This window comes from Heteronotia binoei, chromosome 3 (assembly GCF_032191835.1).
Source record: "Heteronotia binoei isolate CCM8104 ecotype False Entrance Well chromosome 3, APGP_CSIRO_Hbin_v1, whole genome shotgun sequence".
In the NCBI taxonomy this organism is placed as follows: Eukaryota; Metazoa; Chordata; class Lepidosauria; order Squamata; family Gekkonidae; genus Heteronotia; species Heteronotia binoei.
The window spans coordinates 148,598,929-148,621,383 of NC_083225.1; the positions used below are offsets into that span (position 1 = coordinate 148,598,929).

General features: G+C 45.2%; 1 protein-coding gene across 1 annotated transcript in view; it reads left to right on the forward strand.

Moving 5' to 3' along the window:
- The window catches only part of TBX19 (T-box transcription factor 19), a 38,641-nt gene that overhangs the window by 14,830 nt on the left and 1,356 nt on the right, over positions 1-22,455 (forward strand). The window contains exons 3-7 of the mRNA XM_060235160.1: positions 1,476-1,610; positions 4,109-4,170; positions 4,680-4,741; positions 11,604-11,795; positions 17,289-17,424. Of these exons, the coding sequence (XP_060091143.1) occupies positions 1,476-1,610; positions 4,109-4,170; positions 4,680-4,741; positions 11,604-11,795; positions 17,289-17,424 (587 nt within the window). The remainder of the gene's footprint in view (positions 1-1,475; positions 1,611-4,108; positions 4,171-4,679; positions 4,742-11,603; positions 11,796-17,288; positions 17,425-22,455) is intronic.

Here is a 22,455-nt window from a genome sequence, read left to right on the forward strand (position 1 = left end):
GTTAGATCCAGAAGAAGATGTAGTCATACAAGCAGAAGAGTTTGAAATTTTGCTTGTGGTAGAATTGGACTTAGAAATACTTCATTCCTGTGACACTAGCCATTTAAAAACCTGAAGTTAACAGCTAACTTCATATTTCCTGATAGGCTTGCCATTTGCTGCTTGTGGCAGGTAAACCCCCACCCTCGACCCCAACTGACCATCCTAAAGAAATTGAGGAATGAGATTTTTTTAAAAGACTGGAAAATGTCTCAATGGTGATGTCCTACCTAGATGTTTCCCCATTTCTCAGTGGTCTACTACAGATTAGGGGAAATTCCTAGAGCAGAAGTGGTGTGACATTGCCCCCAGACTCCATCCTTCCCAAACACTGCTCTCAAAAACTCCTGGAATTTGCTGAGGCAGTTCTGGCAGTCCTAGGGGAATCTGTATTCTGTAATGAGATCATTGAAATCTTTCTTTTACATTAAAAAAAACCCTGTTCAGTTTGGTTTAGTCCTATGGTGCAGAGATGGGAGCAGTGTTAACACTTCTACCCAGTATAGTTTTTTTCAAATAAAAGCTTTCCACGCACCACCACCCCTCCTTCACACACACCAGGATTAAAAGATTTGTGGTGTATTGTCTGACCAGCCATCCAATATATTCAAAAAGGTGTAGTGATGATACCACGGGACAGTCTTTTGATATGTTACCTGCAAATCTTTCCAAGAATTGTTGACTTTGGCTTAATACCATTGCCTTCTAACTTAATTTCAAAAGAAGATTCCTTTCAATCCTTTTGGAATGATACATATTCTAGTTTTTAAAGAGATGTAATTTAACAATGTTTTCATGCAGACCAATGTAATAAATACACAGAGTGTTCCTTTCTGCTTCACTGCTAAAACTTGTCTTAGATATGATCTCTCATTTTGTACCTACTAGTCTAATGATTTGGAAGTGACCCCAACCTATTAATAAATCCGATTGAAACCAATGGAACAAATCTTATTGCTTTTAATTTTGCTGCAATTTTAAGGACACTTTCTTAGGGGTAATGCAGCCCCATGGTGCAGAGTGGTAAAGCAGCAGTACTGCAGTACTGTGGTCTGAACTCTCTGCTCATGACCTGAGTTCGATTCTGGAGGAAGCTGGATTCAGGTAGCCGGTCCAAGGTTGACTCAGCCTTCCATCCTTCCGAGGCTGGTAACATGAGTACCCAGCTTGCTGGGTGGAAAGTGTAAAAGACTGGGGAAGGCAATGGCAAACCACCCCATAAAATGTCTGCCGTGAAAACGTGAAAGCAACATCACCCCAGAGTCAGAAACAACTGGTGCTTGCACAGAGGACCTTTCCTTTCCTTAGGGGTAAGCCCTATAGAAATAAATGGGGCTTACTCATGAGTATGCAAACATAAGCCCAGGCTCCATGTATCAGCTAATTTCAGTTGGATTGTTTTTTGCTAATCCAGCTCTCCCTTTTCCTCTCTATAGATTATGCTGAATTCTTTACATAAATATGAGCCTCAAGTTCACATTGTCCGTGTCGGAGGTCCACACAGGATGGTAATGAATTGTTCCTTTCCTGAAACTCAGTTCATAGCTGTGACTGCTTATCAAAATGAAGAGGTAGGTGGGTTTAATTATTTAAAAACACAGTTAAATGCCCTTGGGGTTATCTACATTTTAAAAAGAAAGGGCATTAAAACATAAAGTGTGCCTTCCCTTCCGGATGTATGAAAAAGGGCATTCTAACAACACCATGCCAGGAAATATTGTTCCTCTGCCCCCTCAAAAGTATAATTTTTAGAAGAAAAAAAATGACCATTCATGATCTGAACAGGAATGGAGAGTGACATTGTGTAGAAATAAACAGGGAAAAGAAAAGGGTTCACAATTAGAGTTGCTGAAATGGAGAAGAACACTCCATAGTGTTACCAACATCTAGGTGAGGGCTGGAGTTCTCCTAGAATTATAACTGATCTTTAGTCTACAGTGATCAACCAGTTCCCCTGGAGAAAATGGCTGCTTTGGAGGGTGGGCTCTATGGCATTATATCCAAATGAGAGCCCTCCCCTCCCCAAATTTTACCCCTCTGTCTTCCCAGGAGTTTTCCAACCCAGAGCTAGCAACCTTAATAGGGCATCATGTCCTCACTGAACCCCCTCCCCTACCTAAACGGCACCCTCCCCAGGCTCCTCCTCCAAAATTTCAGGAATTTCCCAACTCAAAGTTTGCAAACCTAAGGATCAGTCCAGATTTTTCTCAGGAGAAAAATCCAATCTGATGACCCTAGAAGGATATCAGCTAAGAGCAGTCATGTCTCTCAATCTTCATCCGGCCTCTAGTCTTTAATGTTCTTTCAAGTGACTACCAGTCATTTCTCTTTGTGTCTATGGTATATCATAAGATGAATTGAAATTGTAGAACACCCACTTTCTATAGCCACGCTAGACTGCATTGTTCCTCCAAGGGGAACTGATCTTTGAAGTCTGGAGATTCCCAGGAGAACTTTTGGTCCCACCTGACAATTCCAAGTGAGCTCAGATCTGTATGGGAGAGAGAAAACTAGGGCCCAGACTGTAAAAAAAAAAGTGTACATAAAATGATGTTGACTGCATTATACTGTACATTTTGCATATGGGAAATGTAATCTAGTTAGACTTGAACTACTCAAGGAGGAAGCTCTATTCACAAGTTACAGTAAACACATGTGAAATCCATGTATGGTGTACACATTATTGTTATTTGTATGTGTTTTGAGTAATTCTCATGTTAACATCAGTGCATGGACATCTGAACATTTAATGCAACCCTCACATTTATTCAGGTATTGGTCCCACGTTTCATTTGTAAAATGAATCCACGTTAGCTCTTTCTTACAAACGGATGTATGCTAAGACTGCCAAGTTCCCATGGGGGATTGGTGGGGCCCAACCCGCCGGCAGGAAGGAGGCTGCCAGGAGATCCCTGCCACCCCAAAATCCATTTATTTATTTATTTTAGTATATTTATATTCTGCCCATTCCCCGTAGGGCTCAGGGCGAAGTAAAACATATGATAAAACAATAAAATACAATAAAAACATTTTAAAAACAGGCAACTCAACAGCACTCAGAGAAGTTTACCATATCATCACATATTGCCCAGCCTGGCAATCTCACATCATGATATCTCATAGAGATGGCAGATGATAATCCATTTTATAGCAGAGGTGACAGTGCTGATAGGTGAGACCAACCAGATCAAGAATAGACCCCATTGTCGTGTGGTGTGTGTGGGGCATCTGGAAGTGATGTATCACACTGGGCATGTCGCACCGGGATGCTAGGAATTCAAGGGGAAACTCTGTGGTTTCGTGGGGGGAAACTTGCTCTAGCAATTTGGCAGGTTGGGGCCCACCAAACCGTGGGATCCCCCACCCTCCATGGGAACTTGGCAGTCCTAGCATACAGCTGTTTGTAAGAAAGAGCTGACATGGGTTCATTTTACAAATGAAACTTGGGACCAATACCAGAATAAATGTGGGGGTTGCATTAAATGTCCCCTGCCGGCAGCTGTGGGGGACTTGGGAACCCTAATGTATGCAGATATAGGCAGGGTTCATGCATTCATTGTAACATGTGAACAAAGCCTGACTGAACAGCCTATTAAATACTAGCTTCCTGTTTGCAACCAGTGAACAGACTGTGGGCCATTCTGATGCTTTAAACATCCTTAATATCCTAGGATCCCATTTTTATCAAAAATGTATTTGATGAATCCTGTACCTAGTTCAGTAACTGCAAATGACTCGAGGGGGAACAAATACTGGTCACTGTTCATTATGAAGTAACAAAATCCTGGTTGTTGCTCTGAAGCATGAAGACTGTGTATTTATTACCTTTAAATATAGCATTAATTATTTAAGTGTGTGTGTGTGGATTCTTTTCTTGTATGGCATACTTCAGAGTGGAGAACCCAACTGATAGGTAGATGCTTAGTTAAATAGAATGCATGTTTGCATATGTCTTAATGGTCCAGGATAAAACTAAAACCCATTCCTGTAACTTTGGAAAACATGGAGACAGCCTCCTTCAGCTTCACAAAACCTTGTTAACAAAACTTTTTTTTCTCTCCAACTCAAGATAACAGCCCTCAAAATCAAGTACAATCCCTTTGCCAAAGCCTTTCTGGATGCAAAAGAAAGGTAAGTTCACTTTCTGGTAAGGCTCATGACACCGATTGCACTTAGTATGCAGGTATGACCTTAGATAAGCCTGGTCTCAGTTCCCCCAGCCTTGCTATCTTAGGCTGTGATCACACCCTAAATAATGTACTTTCAATCCACTTTCAATGTAATTTTCAACTGGATTTTGCCAGTTCACACAGTAAAATCCAGTTGGCAAGTGCATCGAAAGTGCATTATTTAGTATGTGATCCCAGCCTTTGTGTCGAAAAGGGCAATTATAATTGCAATGTAAGGCACACCATGATATTTTTATCATTATGATCACAATCATATCCCATCCTTTCTTCAGCCAACTCAGAACTGAATACACAGTTTTTCTCCATTTAATCCTCACAACAGTCTTGTCCAGTAGGATAGGCTGAGTCCTAAGCTCATCCAATGGGCTTCATATTGCTGTGGGGAGGTTTTGAATGCAAGGGGAGTATCATTAAGATTGTCAAAGTAAATTTGATATAAATTTCTTTCAGAAACCATACAAAAGATACTCCAGATCGTGACTCTGAAAGTCAGCACATGACGTATTCTCACTGTAAGTCTTCTTCATATCTTTTTGTTACTCTGAATGAGTAGATCTAATTAGGGAAGACCCATGTCCCATCTGCTTTCACCTTTCTTCCCTGACTGTGATCAATACCATATGTTTCAGGACAAAAGTAGAAAAGGCAATGTTGGGATAACTAACCTTAGGACAGACTAAAATAAATGCCAAAGAATGATTATAGGAGTCTAATTTATTATTATTACTAATGTTATTATTAATGCTGGAAAAGAAACAATGTAGTCTGCTGGGGCATTTTAGGCAGTCAATTGGAGACAGTTGTTAAATATCACTGTGTAAGCTGCTAATCTCTTTTGCTTTAATACGGACTAGTAGCCACTTGGAAACTTAGTGTATTACTGTAGACATCTGGAAGAAACAATGAATTTTAATGGTTATTTTCTATCATTGGTTTATGGTTTGTTTTATTCCTGGAAGTTACCATATGACTAGTGCCCTGGAAAGGAGATTAAATAATGCTGCCATACTCCCACCCCAATTTTGGCATTTTATGGATGACACATAACATAAAGATAACTTTTCCCACTTCAACTAAATTTGTTTGCTTCTATTGCATGCTGATTACCCAATAAACCATCAGTATTTCTTTCATTAACAGATCCCTTTACATTTAGTTTGAGACAAAAGGCTGCTCATATATATTCCATAGGATTGAAAGGATGGCAAGAGGACCACTGCAGCTCACTCATTTTCCCCAAAAGCTCCTGTGGATTAGTGAGTGTCAGGAGCAGTGTGGAATATGACATGGTGGTCTGTAGTGGAGAAGGGGAACTGGCAGAACAGAAATCACTTCCTCTCTACCAGTGTGAAAGACAACTTGTGCCAGGCCTCATTTTGGGCAGGGGCTCACAGGAGCGGAGCTCTAGAACCTCTAAATTTTATTGTACCCTTTCTTTCTACCCTCCCCCCATAATTGCTTCTGGGCTCCATTGTTCAAACCCCCTGTAAGAATTTTGCTGAACTCCAAGATTTGACAAACTTTCTAATATTTCCCCCCACAAAAAATGGAAAAGTAACCAAAACATAAAGCTGATATAATTTAATACACCTTTTGGTGATGTCAGGGGTGTGTGGTATATGCAAATGAGTTGTGCTAATGAGCTCCAGCACCTCTTTTTATATGCAATGACCTGTGACTCATATTAAGAATATAGTAGTCTTGGGTAGGGGGTAGGAATGGATTAGATGTGATCTCCATGGATTTGCTAAAATCTCTTCCTGCACTGTACCCAAGGCTACTGTATTCTTAATACAAAACAACATGTAGGCAAACGTGGGGGTTGGTTGAGTAGTTTAACTCCTTATTGTTTTAATTTATTAATGAAATGAGTTGGCTGTATGCTGTTTCAGAGGGGTTGGTCTGTAAGTCTGTCGCAAGAGAAACAAAATGAAGTAGGCTTCCCAATCCACAGTGGGGGATCCCCCGGTTTTACAGGCTTCCCCCCTCCCCCAGCCAGCTGGCCGGCAGGGGGAGCCCCACCCCCACAGCCATTATGCACCTTCATGAACAATTCCCATAAGGAATGATGGAGAATTGATCTGCGGGTATCAGGGGCTCTGGGGGGCCTGTTTTTTGAGGTAGAGGTGCCAAATTTTCAGTATAGCATCTAGTGCCTCTTCCCAAAATAGCCTCCAAGTTTCAAAAGTATTGGACCAGGGGGTCCAATTCTACAAGCCCCAAAAGAAGGTGCCCCTATCCTTCATTATTTTCTATGGAAGGAAGGCATTTTAAAAGGTGTGCTGTCCCTTTAAATGTGATGGCCAGAACTCCCTTGGAGTTCAATTCTGCTTGTCACACCCGTGCTCCTGGCTCTGCCCCAAAGTCTCCTGGCCCCACCCCCAAAGTCCCCAGATATTTCTTGAATTGGACTTGGCAACCCTAAAATGAAGCCTTATTGTGGCTTAAGCTTTTATAAGACTCCCTTGTACAGGGCTGTTTTTCTGAAAAAAGAGGTGCCGGAACTCTCAAGAGGGAAATGAAGATGAGACACGGGCACCGCTCACAAACTTTTAAGCTGTTTTTGAGAATTTTGCTTCCACAAAGAGGTTCCAGAACTCTGTTCTGCCTGTGGAGAAACGCCATTTTAGGCAGTGGTGGTGCTTCATTTGGCAGGGGTCAGTAAATCCCTCAGCCGGTTTTGTAGCCTTCCCCTCACTCCCCCCCTCCCTTCCAGAGCCAAACCAACAACGCTAGGGGGAAAATCTCCTAGAGAGGCAGGAAGTGCTGTTGTTCCTTGCATGTGTTAGGCAGGAAGAGAAGCCAGATTTTGAACTGGGGCTCGAGCGAGCATGTGGTGAGCAATGGAGGCTCCTGCCTGTGGGGGAGGCCTGCTCAGGAAAATGAGGCCTCCAGGCAGTAAGACAAAGTAAGTCATTCAAAAAGGGCAGGGCATGTCTAGATCAGGGCCAACCGGATGCGTTTATAATCAACTTTTCTTTGTTATGCTGTTTGCTGTGTTGTGCGGTGCTGTGCTAATTTTTTAAACGCAACTGTTTTTGTTTTGTTTTTCTTTTCCTATCTTTTTCTCTTTTTAAATAAATATATTTTTACTGTTTAAATGCTGGCAGTCAATCTCTGTACCACATTGATCCCTAGACCGCTTTAGACCACGCTGTGTTGAGAAGGGGGCCCCAGGCGAAGGGGGGGGGGAAGGCATGCAGTTGGATAAGGTGCCAATCCTCCAGGGGTGCCCCAAAGAAGCACTGAGGTCTCTGTGAAACCCAAGTACAGGGTGGCAGAGGACCTTGAGGCCGGGCCTCATAGCTGGAGAGGGGGATTGGGAGTCCTGTTCCTCTCAATCTGAACCCCGGGACTGAGCAGGTGGTGGCAGCGAGCCCAAGGGGCAGGAGGAGAAATAGCTCCCTCCAGGAGTTGGCGACTCCATGGGGAGCTGACGGGACCGGGTCTGAAGGCAGAATCGGGCCGGTTCCGTCACACTTGGCGGCAGCGGTGGGATAAGAACAAACAGAGAACTTGATTGGCCAGGCATTTTTGTTTTTTTTGATACGTGCAAGCACCCAGAGGAAGCAACAGCGGTTTTGTTTTATTTTCGGGTCAACTGGAGTAGGGAAAGTTTAGCTAGTTAGGATGGAGCGTGCTAAGATGCGGGAAATCCTGAAGATGACAAAACCACAGCTCCAGGAAGAGTGTGCAAAGCACAAGCTGGAGTGTGACAACATGACTGTAGTAGATATGAAAGACCTCCTTTTGGAGTATCATCAGCATGCAGCGGCACTTGCAAAAGTGGCCCCCACCCAGTCAGAAGTAACCTTGCAGCTACAGTTGGAACTGGCAAGAATACGTACCAAGGCGTACCAAGAGCGCAGACAGGAGGAAAGAGAGAAAGCTGAGATCCTCAGACAGGAGGAACGAGAGAGAGAGGAAAGACAAAGAGAGAGGGAGCTGAGACGAGCTGAGCTCCGCAGACAAGAGGAAAGAGAGAGGGAGCTGAGACGAGCTGAAATCCACAGACGGGAGCAGGAAGAGCAACGTCGCCATGAGCTTGAGGTGCTGCGTCTGGAAGCTGAACTAAGCGGAACGATCAAAGTCACCCCCAAAGACTTTGCAGTGTACAAGGAGGGAGAAGACCCCTCCACATACCTCTCCAACTTTGAGAGGGCAGCCAAACAGTGGGGGATTGCAGAGGAGGACTATATGTCTTACCTCTGTAGCAACCTGACTGGAGAACTTTCAGCCATCTATCACAGCATGCCTATGGAAGATGGGGGGATAACTTTTGCGGCCTATAACGCCACTGTATTTAAAAGGTTTACACTGGGGCCGGACCACTCCCGAAAGCAGTTCAGGGGTTTGGCTCCACAAGAAGGTAAATCCTATTCTGAATGTGGGGTAATGAAGGAACAAACAGTTCCAGTGTTATTGGGCCGGGATTTGTTGGTTGGCCAGTACTCTATCAATGCTGTAACCAGCAGCCAAACCCTCAGAGGAAAGTGGGAGGAGGAAGGCAACTTTAAGGAAGCCACCTCACCACCAACCAGGGAGGGGGAAATAGCCCAGGTTACTGAGGATGAAGAGAGGGCAGTCACCCAGGAGGGGGAGGACCAACCTATCTCAAGCCCTGGAGGAGGGTGTTCCCAAGGGGAAGAGGGGTGTAGCTTTCCCCAAGTGCAGCAAGAGGCTGTCGATGTTCCTAGCAAGGAAAGGAACCTGTCTAGCTTAAAGAATGTGCAAGCTGAAGAGACCGAGGTGGAGAGTGGAGATTTCACAGGAGGTTCTGAGAGCAGCAAGGCTAATGTGGGCTCAGAGGAGCACATAGCTGAAGGCTTGGGGGAACGGGAGCGGTTCCAGAAGGGGGTCCTGAGCGGCCTTAGGTTGGAACCGGTTCACCAAGTAGCTGTGGATCAGGAAGTGGGATCGTCCGAGACGCTCTCAAAACAGGTCGTCTTGAAGCAGGGCAGACAGGAATCCTGGGAAGCTGTGGGACCTTCCAGACAGGAAGGGGGTCAGTTGGGTAGTGCTGAAAAACCAACCGAGGGGACTGAGAACCCAAGCCAAACCCTCAGGGGAAGGTGGGGGGAGGAAGGCAACGTTAGGGAAGCCACCTCACCACCAACCAGGGAGGGGGAGGACCAGCCTGTCTCAAGCCCGGCAGGAGGGTGTGCCCAATGGGAAGAGGGGTGCCAAGTTCCGCAAGGGCAGCAGGATGCGGTGGAGCCTTCCAGACAGGAAGGAGCTCAGTTGGCTGACACTGAAAAACCAACTGTGGGGGCGGAGAACCCAGGTCAAACTTTGGCTAAGTGTTCTGGAAACAGTGGGACTAGGGGTGGCTTGAAGGAACAGATGATAGGAAGTCTGGGGGAGCCAGAAATGTTCCTGTCTGAGGTTCAAAGTGACCCTAGGCTGGAAACACTGTGTGAGGTGGCAAGGGACCAGAAAGTGGAGTTCCCAGAAGCTGAGACAGGGGATAGGGTGATGGTTTTCCTGCCCCTTCATACTGGTGAACGGAAAGTGGAATGGGAGGGACCCCATGTGATTGTGGATGACCTGGACGATGCTACTTATGTGGTGGCTATGGAGAAGACGGGAAAGGCAGTTAAAGTGGTGCAGGTGAATATACCACAGCCATTCTCTGCGAGGTCCATGGGGTTGCACATAGGTAGGAAGGAAGGAGACAAAAAGAAGCTGGGACAGCAATTGTTTGGAGCCCCAGAGGTGGGTTTCTGGGAGGACAGAGTGGACAGAGGGAACATTCCACCAATGAGGGATAAAGAAGCAACTTTGTGGGAACTGGGCAGTTTCCAACCTCATATGTGGGGCCAGGAATTTCCTCCTTTGATGGACCACTCATTCCAGCAACAGCAGCAACGGAGGGAGAGCACCAAACTCCAGAGGTGGTCCTGGGAGATGGAGGAGTACATCTTAAAGACTGGACATTCCTTCGGCATGCAGCAATGCAACGTTTTGTCCAGAAAGGGCATGGACACCTAGGTTGTGGGACTTTGTGTATTACTGGAGAAATACCTGGATGTTTGTGTAATATTTTGGTTAATGGGTTTCTCCTTGTTTGATTGGATTCTGCTACGGGGTCACCTCTGTAGGAGGCAACCCCTCCGGCTCAGAATTTAAGGAGGGGGACGTGTGGAGAAACGCCATTTTAGGCAGTGGTGGTGCTTCATTTGGCAGGGGTCAGTAAATCCCTCAGCCGGTTTTGTAGCCTTCCCCTCACTCCCCCCTCCCTTCCAGAGCCAAACCAACAACGCTAGGGGGAAAATCTCCTAGAGAGGCAGGAAGTGCTGTTGTTCCTTGCATGTGTTAGGCAGGAAGAGAAGCCAGATTTTGAACTGGGGCTCGAGCGAGCATGTGGTGAGCAATGGAGGCTCCTGCCTGTGGGGGAGGCCTGCTCAGGAAAATGAGGCCTCCAGGCAGTAAGACAAAGTAAGTCATTCAAAAAGGGCAGGGCATGTCTAGATCAGGGCCAACCGGATGCGTTTATAATCAACTTTTCTTTGTTATGCTGTTTGCTGTGTTGTGCGGTGCTGTGCTAATTTTTTAAACGCAACTGTTTTTGTTTTGTTTTTCTTTTCCTATCTTTTTCTCTTTTTAAATAAATATATTTTTACTGTTTAAATGCTGGCAGTCAATCTCTGTACCACATAGATCCCTAGACCGCTTTAGACCACGCTGTGTTGAGAAGGGGGCCCCAGGCGAAGGGGGGGGAAGGCATGCAGTTGGATAAGGTGCCAATCCTCCAGGGGTGCCCCAAAGAAGCACTGAGGTCTCTGTGAAACCCAAGTACAGGGTGGCAGAGGACCTTGAGGCCGGGCCTCATAGCTGGAGAGGGGGATTGGGAGTCCTGTTCCTCTCAATCTGAACCCCGGGACTGAGCAGGTGGTGGCAGCGAGCCCAAGGGGCAGGAGGAGAAATAGCTCCCTCCAGGAGTTGGCGACTCCATGGGGAGCTGACGGGACCGGGTCTGAAGGCAGAATCGGGCCGGTTCCGTCACACTGCCATATTCCTCCAGGTAAAAATGCTACAATACCTCTGTTAATACCAAAATGACTCATGTATTATGGAGTGCAGGGAGGTTGCAATGCAGTTGTGTATGAACTTTCCTCAATGGCTGTCAGTCACTTCAGAAACTTGGCTTGTGTGTGCATTTAACTCCCCCTCCCTTTAAAAAAAAAATAATCATTTTGATTTTTGTAGTTTTTGAACTGCTTTTCTGCTTTCACACACAGAGACCAATTGTGAGAGAAAGGCAAAGAAATTGCTTTAAATGCCATATGTGAATTTCATCTTAATTTTTAAGATTGCCAGATAAGTATTTTTTCCTCTTTTTAAAAATTAGCTCTTTTGTCTCTTTCTTCATAGTAGGTGGCTGGTTGATTTCCAATCCAGATGCCATGTGTGCAGCAGGAAATTCAAGCTATCAGTACAGTGGCCCTTTTTCTCTGCCCACATCACATTCTCATCACAGCTGTGAACACTATTCGGCCACCCTCCGAGGGCACAGAGCAGTGCCATATCCTGCCTCTTACATGCAGAGAAATCACTCCCCGTCAGGCAAGTCCCTATCATTTTTTTTCTTGATGGGGAAGAGCAAATGCTAAATGTTATACTTCAGCAAAAAGATTCTAGTATGGCATATCTAAATTATCAGGCAGATTCTACAAGAGAAATAATAAATAAATCACAGCAGGCAGAACTGAGAGATATTTCTTGCTGTCTCTTGTATTGATTCTAGAAATTGATAAAAGGCTCCCATTTCCTTTAAAAAAAGAGAGAGCAAAAGTTCTTAAGGTTACAACAAGGAGCAAGGAACAATAGAGAAATTCACAAGTTTTGATAGTTCCTGTCTCTGTTTTGTCTCACACTGTTCTGAGCTCTGGAATAACTCTGAGGCCTGTACACAATGATTTCTGTCTGGAAAAATAAAAATGCATTCCCCAGAAAACAGACTTGACAGAAGGGCATTCCTAATAATAATAATAAATAATAAAATTTTATTTATATCCCGCCCTCCCCGCCTAGGCAGGCTCAGGGCAGCTAACAACATTTATAAACATACAGTACAATAAATATAAGACTTTAAAATTAACATTATTTAAAAACCAGTCAGTATACAATTAAAATTTAACTTAATTTAACTTAATCTGACAGTGACGGTGGTATTTCGGCGCTAATTTCTGAAAGGTTAAAATCGTAATACAGGTCTTTAAACAGAACCATATTGGCGGGTCCCTTTGTTAAACAGCCATAATTCAGCAGTCCGTATACGCTAGCTTGAAGAGGGTGGTCTTGCAGGCCCTGCGGAACTGATCAAGGTTCCGCAGGGCCCGCACCTCCTCCAGAAGCTGATTCCATAGGGAAGGGGCCGCGATTGAAAAGGCCCGTGCACGGGTGTTCTGGAGTTTAGCCACTTTCGGCCCAGGGATAGTCAGTTTATTTTTCCCGGCTGACCTCAGTGCTCTCTGGGGCTCATATGGGGTAAGACGGTCCCTCAGGTAGGCTGGTCCTCAGTGATGAAAAGTGACAAGTTTGTAAACTAGCCTTTTTTATAAACCGCATTTGTCTTAACAGTGTTCTCTCTCATGAATACAATGTCAGATCAGTTTTAAGAACACAAGAAGAGCCCTACTGGATCAGACTAGTGGTCCATATAGTCTAGTATCCTGTTTCACAGGATTGCCAACAATAGGGCATAGAGGCCGAAGTCTTTCCCTGCTGTTGTCTCCTAGCAGGATTGCCAGTCTCCAGGTGGTAGCTGGACATCTCCTGGGATTACAATTGAGCTCCAAGCCACAGAGATCAGTTCACCTGGAGAAAATGACCACTTTGGAAAATGGATTGTATGGCATTTTACCCCATTGAAGTCCCACCTATCCCCACACCTCACCCTCCTCAGGCTCCACCCCCAAAATCTTCAGGTATTTACCAACCTGGAGCTGGAAACCTACTTAGCTCTGATATATAATATGGAGATTTTCTTAAATTAATAGCCTCTGATAATCCTATCCTCCATTTATCTTTTATGTCTATAAATGTGAAGCAACCTTTTGTGGTAATAGACTGGTATTTGGGTCCCTGAACACAACTGAAGTAGTGACTTATCAATATGATTGTTCATTTTCTCCATTACACTCAGACATTTGAGGAGCAGCCAGAAAGCTTTTATTATTTATTAATTAAATTACTTCCTATGACATTCTGCCTTTCTCATAAAAGAAAGATTACAGATTATACAAGGCAGATTACAGAGTTATAAAAGGCAATGCAATAAAGATGGTATAGTATATACCATGAACAATGACAATAAAACTGGATTACACAAATTAAATAACAATGAAAGAAAAATAATACACTATATCACATAAAAATGGATTTCACAAGCAAATGCAATAAACTGGATTTCAAAGTTACAGCATGCTGAACTACAGACAGTGTAGTGGATCCAGTAATTGATGCAGTAGAAAGGGGGAGGAAAAGAAGGCTGCCTAACAATTTCATAGGCAATTAAAATTAGAACTTTATTACCTACATAGAAATTGTCTTCCAGCGGAATTCCATTTTAATATTTCCCTATTCCCTCTAAGCCAATGTGTTTTCTGAACAGTTCTGTTTTACACGTTCTGTGAAATGATGTCAGTGCAGGAGCCTTTCTTCCCTCATCAAGCAAGCCACTCTACAAAGTAGGGGCAACATCCAAGCAGGGGGTTCTGTTTTGTAAAGTAGGACAGGATGGTGGAAGTATCTAGCAGTTCTAGACTGAGGTCCTCAGCATGGCATCCATGGGTGCCATTGTGCCTGTTGAAATCTTATCTGGTGCTCTCCAAATGTTTTAGAAAGTGGGTGGGGCTCCTGCCCAGCAGAGGTTCTGATTGGCCATTGGAGACTTGGCTGTGCAGATTAAAATAGCATTATCAAAGATTTCAGGTTTTCACGTCTGGTAACATCATTAGGGTTTGTAGAATCTTTCGGGCTCAAGTGCCGTGTTCTACTGGAGAAAGTTTTCCTTCCAGACGTTTCGTTCTCAGCTGCGGAGAACATCCTCAGTGGCGTTGAAGCCGGAGCAGGCGCTCTGACCTTCTTGGCTGCTGTGCATTGAGACATCGAGACATCAATGCACAGCAGCCAAGAAGGTCAGAGCGCCTGCTCCGGCTGCAACGCCACTGAGGATGTTCTCCGCAGCTGAGAACGAACGTCTGGAAGGAAAACTTTCTCCAGTAGAACACGGCACTTGAGCCCGAAAGATTCTACAAACCCTAATAAAATAGCATTGTTTCAAAGGCAGCAACTGCCACAGTGTTGGTTTTATTCTCTCTCACACTCCTCTTTCTGAGTGCATTTTTTAAAATGTAAAAACTTATTCCTCTTGTTTCCTGTGCTTGGGCTTCCACTGTGTGCGTGGGGCTCTACCTCCCACAGTAGTCACTTTGTGGCTGGCTTCACCTACCATGGTCACCATTTTGTGGTTGTACCCACTGTCCTGTGTCAGAATTCCAAAAGTGCCCACAGGATCAAAACGTTTGGGGACCCCTGCTCTAGACATTGCATGTAATCCTGAGCACAAACGCGAATTGCATGGGGCTTCACTGGTAGTCTGCCATTGCCTTTCTCTGTGTAGCAACCCTGGACTTTCTTGATGGTCTCCCATTCAAGTACTAACCAGGGCTGGCTGATCCTGATTAGCTTCTGATGAAGTTGGGTTAGCCTGGGCCACAGCCCATGCAGCATCAGAGCTGTTGCTTCATTAGCACTTAAAACTGCTCAGTTTTTAGGAAATTGCAATTTCCTCAGTTTAGAAGAAATTGCTATTTTTTCAATGGCAATATATAAAAACAGATTAGAAGAGATCTTGGGAGAATTCAATTCCAGTTTGAAATGTGACAAAGAGAAAGGGACATTAGGTAGAAATGTGTTATGGTGATACTGAAGAAATGATAGCTTAGAAATTGGAATATTCTATTGTCTATTACAAACTAAAGAGAGTTTAAAATATGTAAAATAATTCCTGAAATGATAATGGCTACTAGATCTGACAGCATTTTAAAAAGATTGAACACTTGTAGAGGGCAGGTCTGTTGGGACAAATAATAGTGGAAGGGAGTCACTTTTAGGCCAGGCTGCAAACTTTCCAGAGGGGTATGGCTGACCACTGTCAGAAACATCATGCTGGTCTCCACAACCTTCATTTTCTCTAGCAAGGCAATCCTTCTTATTAATCCCTGTTTCACTCACAGCCATAAACATGGAGGCCACCACAAGCTGCCTTCATATAGTGGTTCTCTCAGTGTATCTTGATTTTTAACACTGAGATGTTGACTCCAGAAGTTCTGGGGAACTCAAATATTTGCTCACCAATTTGTGATATTGGCTGCCCCTTAGGGTTGCCAAGTCCAATTCAAGAAATATCTGGGGACTTTGGGGGTGGAGCCAGGAACAAGGGTGTGACAAGCATAATTGAACTCCAAGAGAGTTTTGGCCATCACATTTAAAGGGACAGCACACCTTTTTAAATGTCTTCCTTCCATAGGAAATAATGAAGGATAGGGGCACCTTCTTTTGGGGCTCATAGAATTGGATCCCCTGGTCCAATCGTTTTGAAACGTGGGGGGTACTTTGGGGAGAGACACTAGATACCATATTGAAAATTGGGTGCATTACCTCAAAAAAACAGCTCCCCCAGAGCCCCCAAAACCTCCAGAACAATTCCCCATTATACCCTATGAGAATCCACATAGGGAATAATGAAGACGTTTCCCTCTCCCCCCCCCCCCCCACTTTCTGGCCAGTCTGAAGCAGCGGATCAGCCTCTCTACTCACCATTTGCTGCCAGCTTCTTCACAGAAACACAGACACACCATCCTAAATTGAAGCCTTTCAAGTCAAGCCTCTGGAGGTGCAAAGGCACATGGTCCTTTGCGGGCGGGGCTCCCTCCCCCCCCCCCGCCAGCCAGCTGATTGGGGCGGGAAGCAGCCTGGGAAAACTGAAGAAAGGCTGCTGTGATCGAGGCTGGGTGGGAAGGGCAGGGCAAGGAGAAGCTGCTGAGATCGGGGCTGGGTGGGAAGGGCTGCCATTCCCCCTCGCTTTTCAGATTTTTGGCTAGCGAGGGAGAAGGCTCCAAATCAGGGGTACCCAGGCAAGGCGGGGATTTGGGAAGCCTACTGCCCCTAGACAAAATGTTGTTGCACATATTTTTTTCTGGAATTTTTCTATGGACCATCAAGGATACCTGTGATCACTGCCAGAAATACAAATGCTCCTGAGGAACAGTCAGATATTTTAATGTTTTATGTGAGCTGCCTTGGGGACTCGGGTTGGGTAGGAAAGCAGCATAAAATATTTTAAATAAATAAATAAAACATGTGATCTGAAACCCAGGAGGGGGCATAATGGTCCTCCACTTCTTTCTGCTTAAAGCAACCTTAATATGGCAGCCATACCTATTGACAGTCAAGTCCAGTAGCACCTTAAAGACCAACAAGATTTCTAGGATATAAGTTTTCAAGAGCTAAAGGTTCAACTTTTGAAAGCTTCTACCCTGGAAATCTTGTTGCTCGAGTCAGTCTACTGGACTCGAATCTTGCTCTTCTACTGCAGACCACTTAAAAACTATCTATCACAACAGTATGTATGTGTGTGTATATATATATAACAGCACAGGTATTATCAATATTTTTTCAAAGATTTCAGGCTTTCATGGCTGGTAACATCATTAGAGTTTGCAGAATCTTTCAGGCTCAAGTGCCGTGTTCTACTGGAGAAAGTTTTGGAAGAAAAACTTTCTCCAGTAGAACACGGCACTTGAGCCCGAAAGATTCTACAAACCCTAATAATATTTTTTCACATTATGTGTTGATTTAGAATGCAATCCTGGATCCTTGAATGATCCAAAAACAGTGAGCAAGACTGAGTAAAGAAAAGTCACCCATTGATTCTACTTTGTATTTCCTCCCATATTTATTTCAGTGTTAAAAATCAAGCTGACTTGATATCTTAAAATAATTTTCTTAGAAATATGCTTCATCTTTTGAACTTGTATTTTCCCTACATAGTGAATTTGATAGACAGCACCAACAGCGATCTTCAAGTATCCCCAGGCCAAGAAGGTTGGACTTCAGGACCATCCAGTCCTCATGTCAACTTGCTCCCCATGTCACACAATAATGGTGCTACTACCCCAGGATCTAGGTAAGCAATTTGCATAAAATATCAGCACCCCAGTGACCTCAGCAGCAACCAGCATATTAGTCCCTTTTGATCTGTGAAGGATCCTTTACATATAATGTGGTTTACATATAAAAGGGTAACCCTGGCTGATAACAGATGGCCAGTTCGGGGCAGCTTGCAGCCGCCCCAAAGAAAGCTGCCCAGAAGAAGAGCGCCCCGGAGCTTCCGGACGGCGCTGGAGGAAGGGGCAGGTCTTGGGCAGCCGGGGAGCATCTGGAACGCTCATGTGTCTCGATCGTGGCTCCCCAGGTGCTAGTAAGGTGCTCTCTGGCCTTCCAGACAGACGGCCGCCGCCTCAGAGCTGCCTCAGCAAAAAGGGACCACTTTCCAAGTGGTTCCTTTCTGAGGCGGTTGGAGCCTCTTTCAGGATGGGGTAATTGCAGGATGGGGGTGGGTGGCAGATGTTGCCATCTGGTCGGGTTTTTTGAGTCGACTTCAGAGGCGTCTCTGAGTTGACCCAAAGTGCCGGTCTGTAGTCAGGCACTCTGAACTTTATTGTCTGAGAGCTGTGGAAAGTCTATTCCATCCTTGCTCGCTTGTTTCCACCAAATATGAGAAGAACAGAATCTTCTGAATGTCTTACTGCACTCTGACAGGAAGCTGGGGGTAACCTCTCCAATGGCTCTCTAGATCAGATCTAGCAGTCTTGACTTTTGTTCTAGAACAAAGCATTTTCTCATTTCAATTGACAGTTTCCTCAAACCAGTCAGCTGGGCTCAAGTCACTACATATTTCAAACTCAGGTTCAGAGCTACATTAGGCTGTATCTACATGGAAGTATTCCTCCATGTTAGCTTCCAAACTGCTGTGGGTTTTCCAGAGTGTTCACATCATGTTGTCCTCTAATCATCCACTTTCTAGGCTTTTCCAGTCCTTGGTACAATGGGTGTTTTCGCACTTACGTTTTACTGGCGCGACGACCCTCCTCACGCCGGCGGATCTGCAGTGATTTCGCACTAGAAGCGCCGGCGCAGCCCATTGCGCCGGCTACTTCCGTCGCTAAGCCAGCGCAAACGTTTTCCTGCTTCTTGGCGGTTTCCGTTTGCGCTGGCTTAGCGACGGAAGTAGCCGGCGCAATGGGCTGCGCCGGCGCTTCTAGTGCGAAATCACTGCAGATCCGCCGGCGTGAGGAGGGTCGTCGCGCCAGTAAAAGGTAAGTGCGAAAACACCCATTGTTTCTCAAGGCTGGTTTGGTATAACTTTTTCCAGAAAGAATGCAGTCCAAGTGTGTTAGCAAAACCTGTGCAACTTTGAAGGTCCTGCCCACATTAAAGCAGTTTGTCCTCCCCGCAGGCTTGTGCAGCTGCTATTTTTTCTTGCTGTGACACCAGAGGGATTTGTAGGGCTGCCAGGTCTGTATTGGAAAATACCTGGAGACTTTGGGGGTGGATCTGGGAGAGGATGTGGTTGGGGATGGGCCTCAGCATGGTACAATGCCATAGAGTCCACCCTTCAAAGCAGCCATTTGCTCCAGGGGAGCTGATCTCTGCCAGCCTGAAATCAATTGTAAAAGAGGGAGCTCTACAGGCTCCCCCTCGAGGCTGTGTAAACCAAATAGAGAAACACGGCAGAGAGCGACAGGAGAAAACCCCAAAGGGTTCCGTGCTAACCAGCCTCAACAATAAGTCACAATACAAATTATTTAGAAATATATAACATACTTATTAACACTCTCATATACAAAAAATTGTTTCTTAACAAACATACCCTGATGCAAACACCCAAAAACAAGTGCTGAGGATGGGCTCTTAAAGGGAAACAGTCAGATTCATGTAAAGTCCTTCTCCTTCCAACAGGATCTCTAGTGTTGCTTCTGAAGAGACTCAAAGTTGATAAGAGCTGTAATCTTCAGTAGAAATTCTTGAAATTCAATAATTCTTAAAGCACAGCATACATAGCGATGAGGTAGTATTTTATCTTCCCCTGTTTCGATGAAAGCTTTGACCAGCTTTTCCACTATCATCAGAGCATGGCAAGATTCCATAGACTTCACACACAGTTAAGTTTCCATTTGCAAGGTGGGCACTCCATTGTTCTTAATGGAGACCAATTCCCATAGGAAATAATGGAAAATTGATCTGTGAGTATCTGGGGCTCTGAGGGGGCTGTTTTTTGAGGTAAAGGCACCAAATTTGTAGCATAGCATCCAGTGCCTCTCCTCAAAACACCCTCCAAGTTCCAAAAAATTGGTCTGGGGGTCCAGTTCTATGAGCCCTGAAAGAGGATGCCCCTATCCTTCATTCTTTCCAATGGAGGGAAGGCATTTAAAAGGTGTGCAGTCTCTTTAAATGTGATGGCCAAAACTCTCTTGGAGTTCAATTATGCTTGTCACACCCTTGTTCCTGGCTCCACCCCCAGTGTCTCCTGGCTCCACCCCCAAAGTCCCCAGATATTTCTTGAATTGGACTTGGCAACCCTATAGAGGAGAGTCCTATGCTCTTTGGCTGCTGTGAATGCCTCATATTCCCGGCATCAGTGACAGGGAAGTGGACAGTCCTCATTGTATAATTGCAGCCCTGGTATATGTTTTTGGTTTTTTAAAAGGGCTAGTTTATTAAGGAGCTACACACATATATATTGAAAACATTTTATTTATTTCGAATGTTTATGTACAGCCTCTCAGGATTCATGCTTGAGGTGGTTCACAACAAGATCGATGTATTTAATATAGATATAAACAGTTTAACATTCCAAATCCACTCTAAAATCAATTTCCAGCAAATTAACCATAGCAGCAAACAATACAGTCTAGAGGAAAAAACAGCCACTCAAAGCACTAACACACAAGCATTGATTTAAGGGTAGTGGTGGGGAAACAAACAATCACAGATGGGATACATTGTTAATGAAAAGCTTGCTTAAAGAGAAGAGTTTTAGCTGGGTGCTGAATACCCAACCAGGGCTGTAGAAGACTGCAGATTTATACCCCGCCATTCTCTCTAAATCAGAGACTCAGAGCAGTTTACAATCTCCTATATCAGGGGTGGGGAACCTTTTTTCTGCCAAGGGGCATATAAAATATGGTCGTGGACCATAAAAAATTACCAACTTTAAAAACAGTGCTCCGCCGAGGGAGAATGATTCAGGCCAGCAAAATTAATGCAAATAATTGTTTTTCTATTTGAAGTCATTTGGGGAGAGCCTAATCTGGCACACACACACACAGACACACACACACACACACACCCGGCCCGCCGCCCTAGGCAAATGCATAGGTCCAGGCCCCAGGGAGGCTGCCACACAGTACATCTGTGCCCTGTGATCCCTGCCTGGCCCTGGGGAGGCTGCTGCACAGTGCAGCTGGGCCCCACAATCCTCACTGGCCAGCCAGGCCCCAGAGAGGCTGCCACATGGCTCGGTTCAGCCCAGCAATCTCCGAGGGCCACACCAAATGACCTAGAGGGCCGTATATGGCCCTCGGGACAGAGGTTCCCCACGCCGTCATATATCTTCTTCCCCCACAACAGACACCCTGTGAGGTGGGTAGGGCTGAGAGGGCTCTCACAGCAGCTGCCCTTTCAAGGACAACCTCTGCCAGAGCTATGGCTAACCCAAGGCCATTCCAGTAGGTGCAAGTGGAGGAGTGCGGAATCAAACCCGGTTTTCCCAGATAAGAGTCCGCACACTTAGGTGAATGGAAGGGTGAGTGTATCTTGTATTAGGAAGCCACCACTAGTACTTTGTAGGAGGGTACTACATTATTCTTCATGACTGCTTGCTAGGGTTGCCACGTCTGGGTTGGGAAATTCCTGGAGATGTGGGGCTGGATCCTGGGGTGAAGAGGGAAGGGTTTGGGAAGGGGAGGGACTTTGATGGGGCGTAATGCCATAGAGCAGGGGTGGCCAACGGTAGCTCCTTAGATGTTTTTTGCCTACAACTCCCATCAGCCCCAGCCATTGGCCATGGTGGCTAGGGCTGATGGGAGTTGTAGGCAAAAACATCTGGAGAGCTACTGTTGGCCATCCCTGCCATAGAGTCTACCATCCAAAATAGCCATTTTCTCCAGATGAATGGATCTCTGTAATCCAGAGATCAGTTGTAACTCTGAAAGATTTCCACCTGGAAGGTGGCAGACCTAGGAAAGACATAAAGACCTGTGATGATTAACATAGGGTTTCCAAGTCCAATTCAAGAAATATCTTGGGACTTTGGGGGTGGAGCCAGGAGACTTTGGGGTGGGGCCAGGAGACATTGGGGGTGGAGTCATGAGCAAGGTTGGAACAAGTACAATTGAACTCCAAAGGGAGTTCTGGCCATCACATTGAAAGGGACTGCACACCTTTTCAATGCCTTCCCTCCATTAGAAATAATGAAGGATAGGGGCACTTTCTTTGGGGGCTCATAGAATTGGGCCCCCCTGGTCCAATCCTTTTGAAACTTGGAGAGTGTTTTGAGGAAAGGCATCAAATGCTGTGCTACAAATTTGGTGCCTTTACCTCAAAGAACATTCCCCCCCAGAGCCCCAGATTCCCTATGGGAATCGTTCTCCATAGGGAATAATAGAGTGCCCAGTAGACATTTCCCTCCCCACACCCACTTTCTAAAGCTTTCTAAAGCAGGGAGAGGGCCTCCAAACCGGGGAATCCCCTCCCCCCCTCTCTCTCATACACACACATTTACTGGGTCTGGTTCCTCCACAACTTTATTTGCTCTGAAAACAAAATCAAAACAAACAGAGAGTCTGTGCTCTGACAAAACTGCTGCTGACCCTTCCCTATGAAGCGCTTCCTGTTTCTTGCTCAACTTTAAAGGCACACATTTTAAAAATGGATCTGCCGGCGCTCTAGGAGTACATGGTGACTGTGGGGGCGGGGCTTCTCCCCACCGGCCAGCTGACTGGCGGCGGGGGAAGCCTGTAAAACCGGAGGATCCCCCACTGGAACCTGAGGATTGGGAAACCTAGATTAACACAATGTCTATAAAAATAAACATTGGAGCAGTTAGTGTTTCTGATATCCTGGTCCCAGTCCATACTCCTCTTTAAAGGTTAAA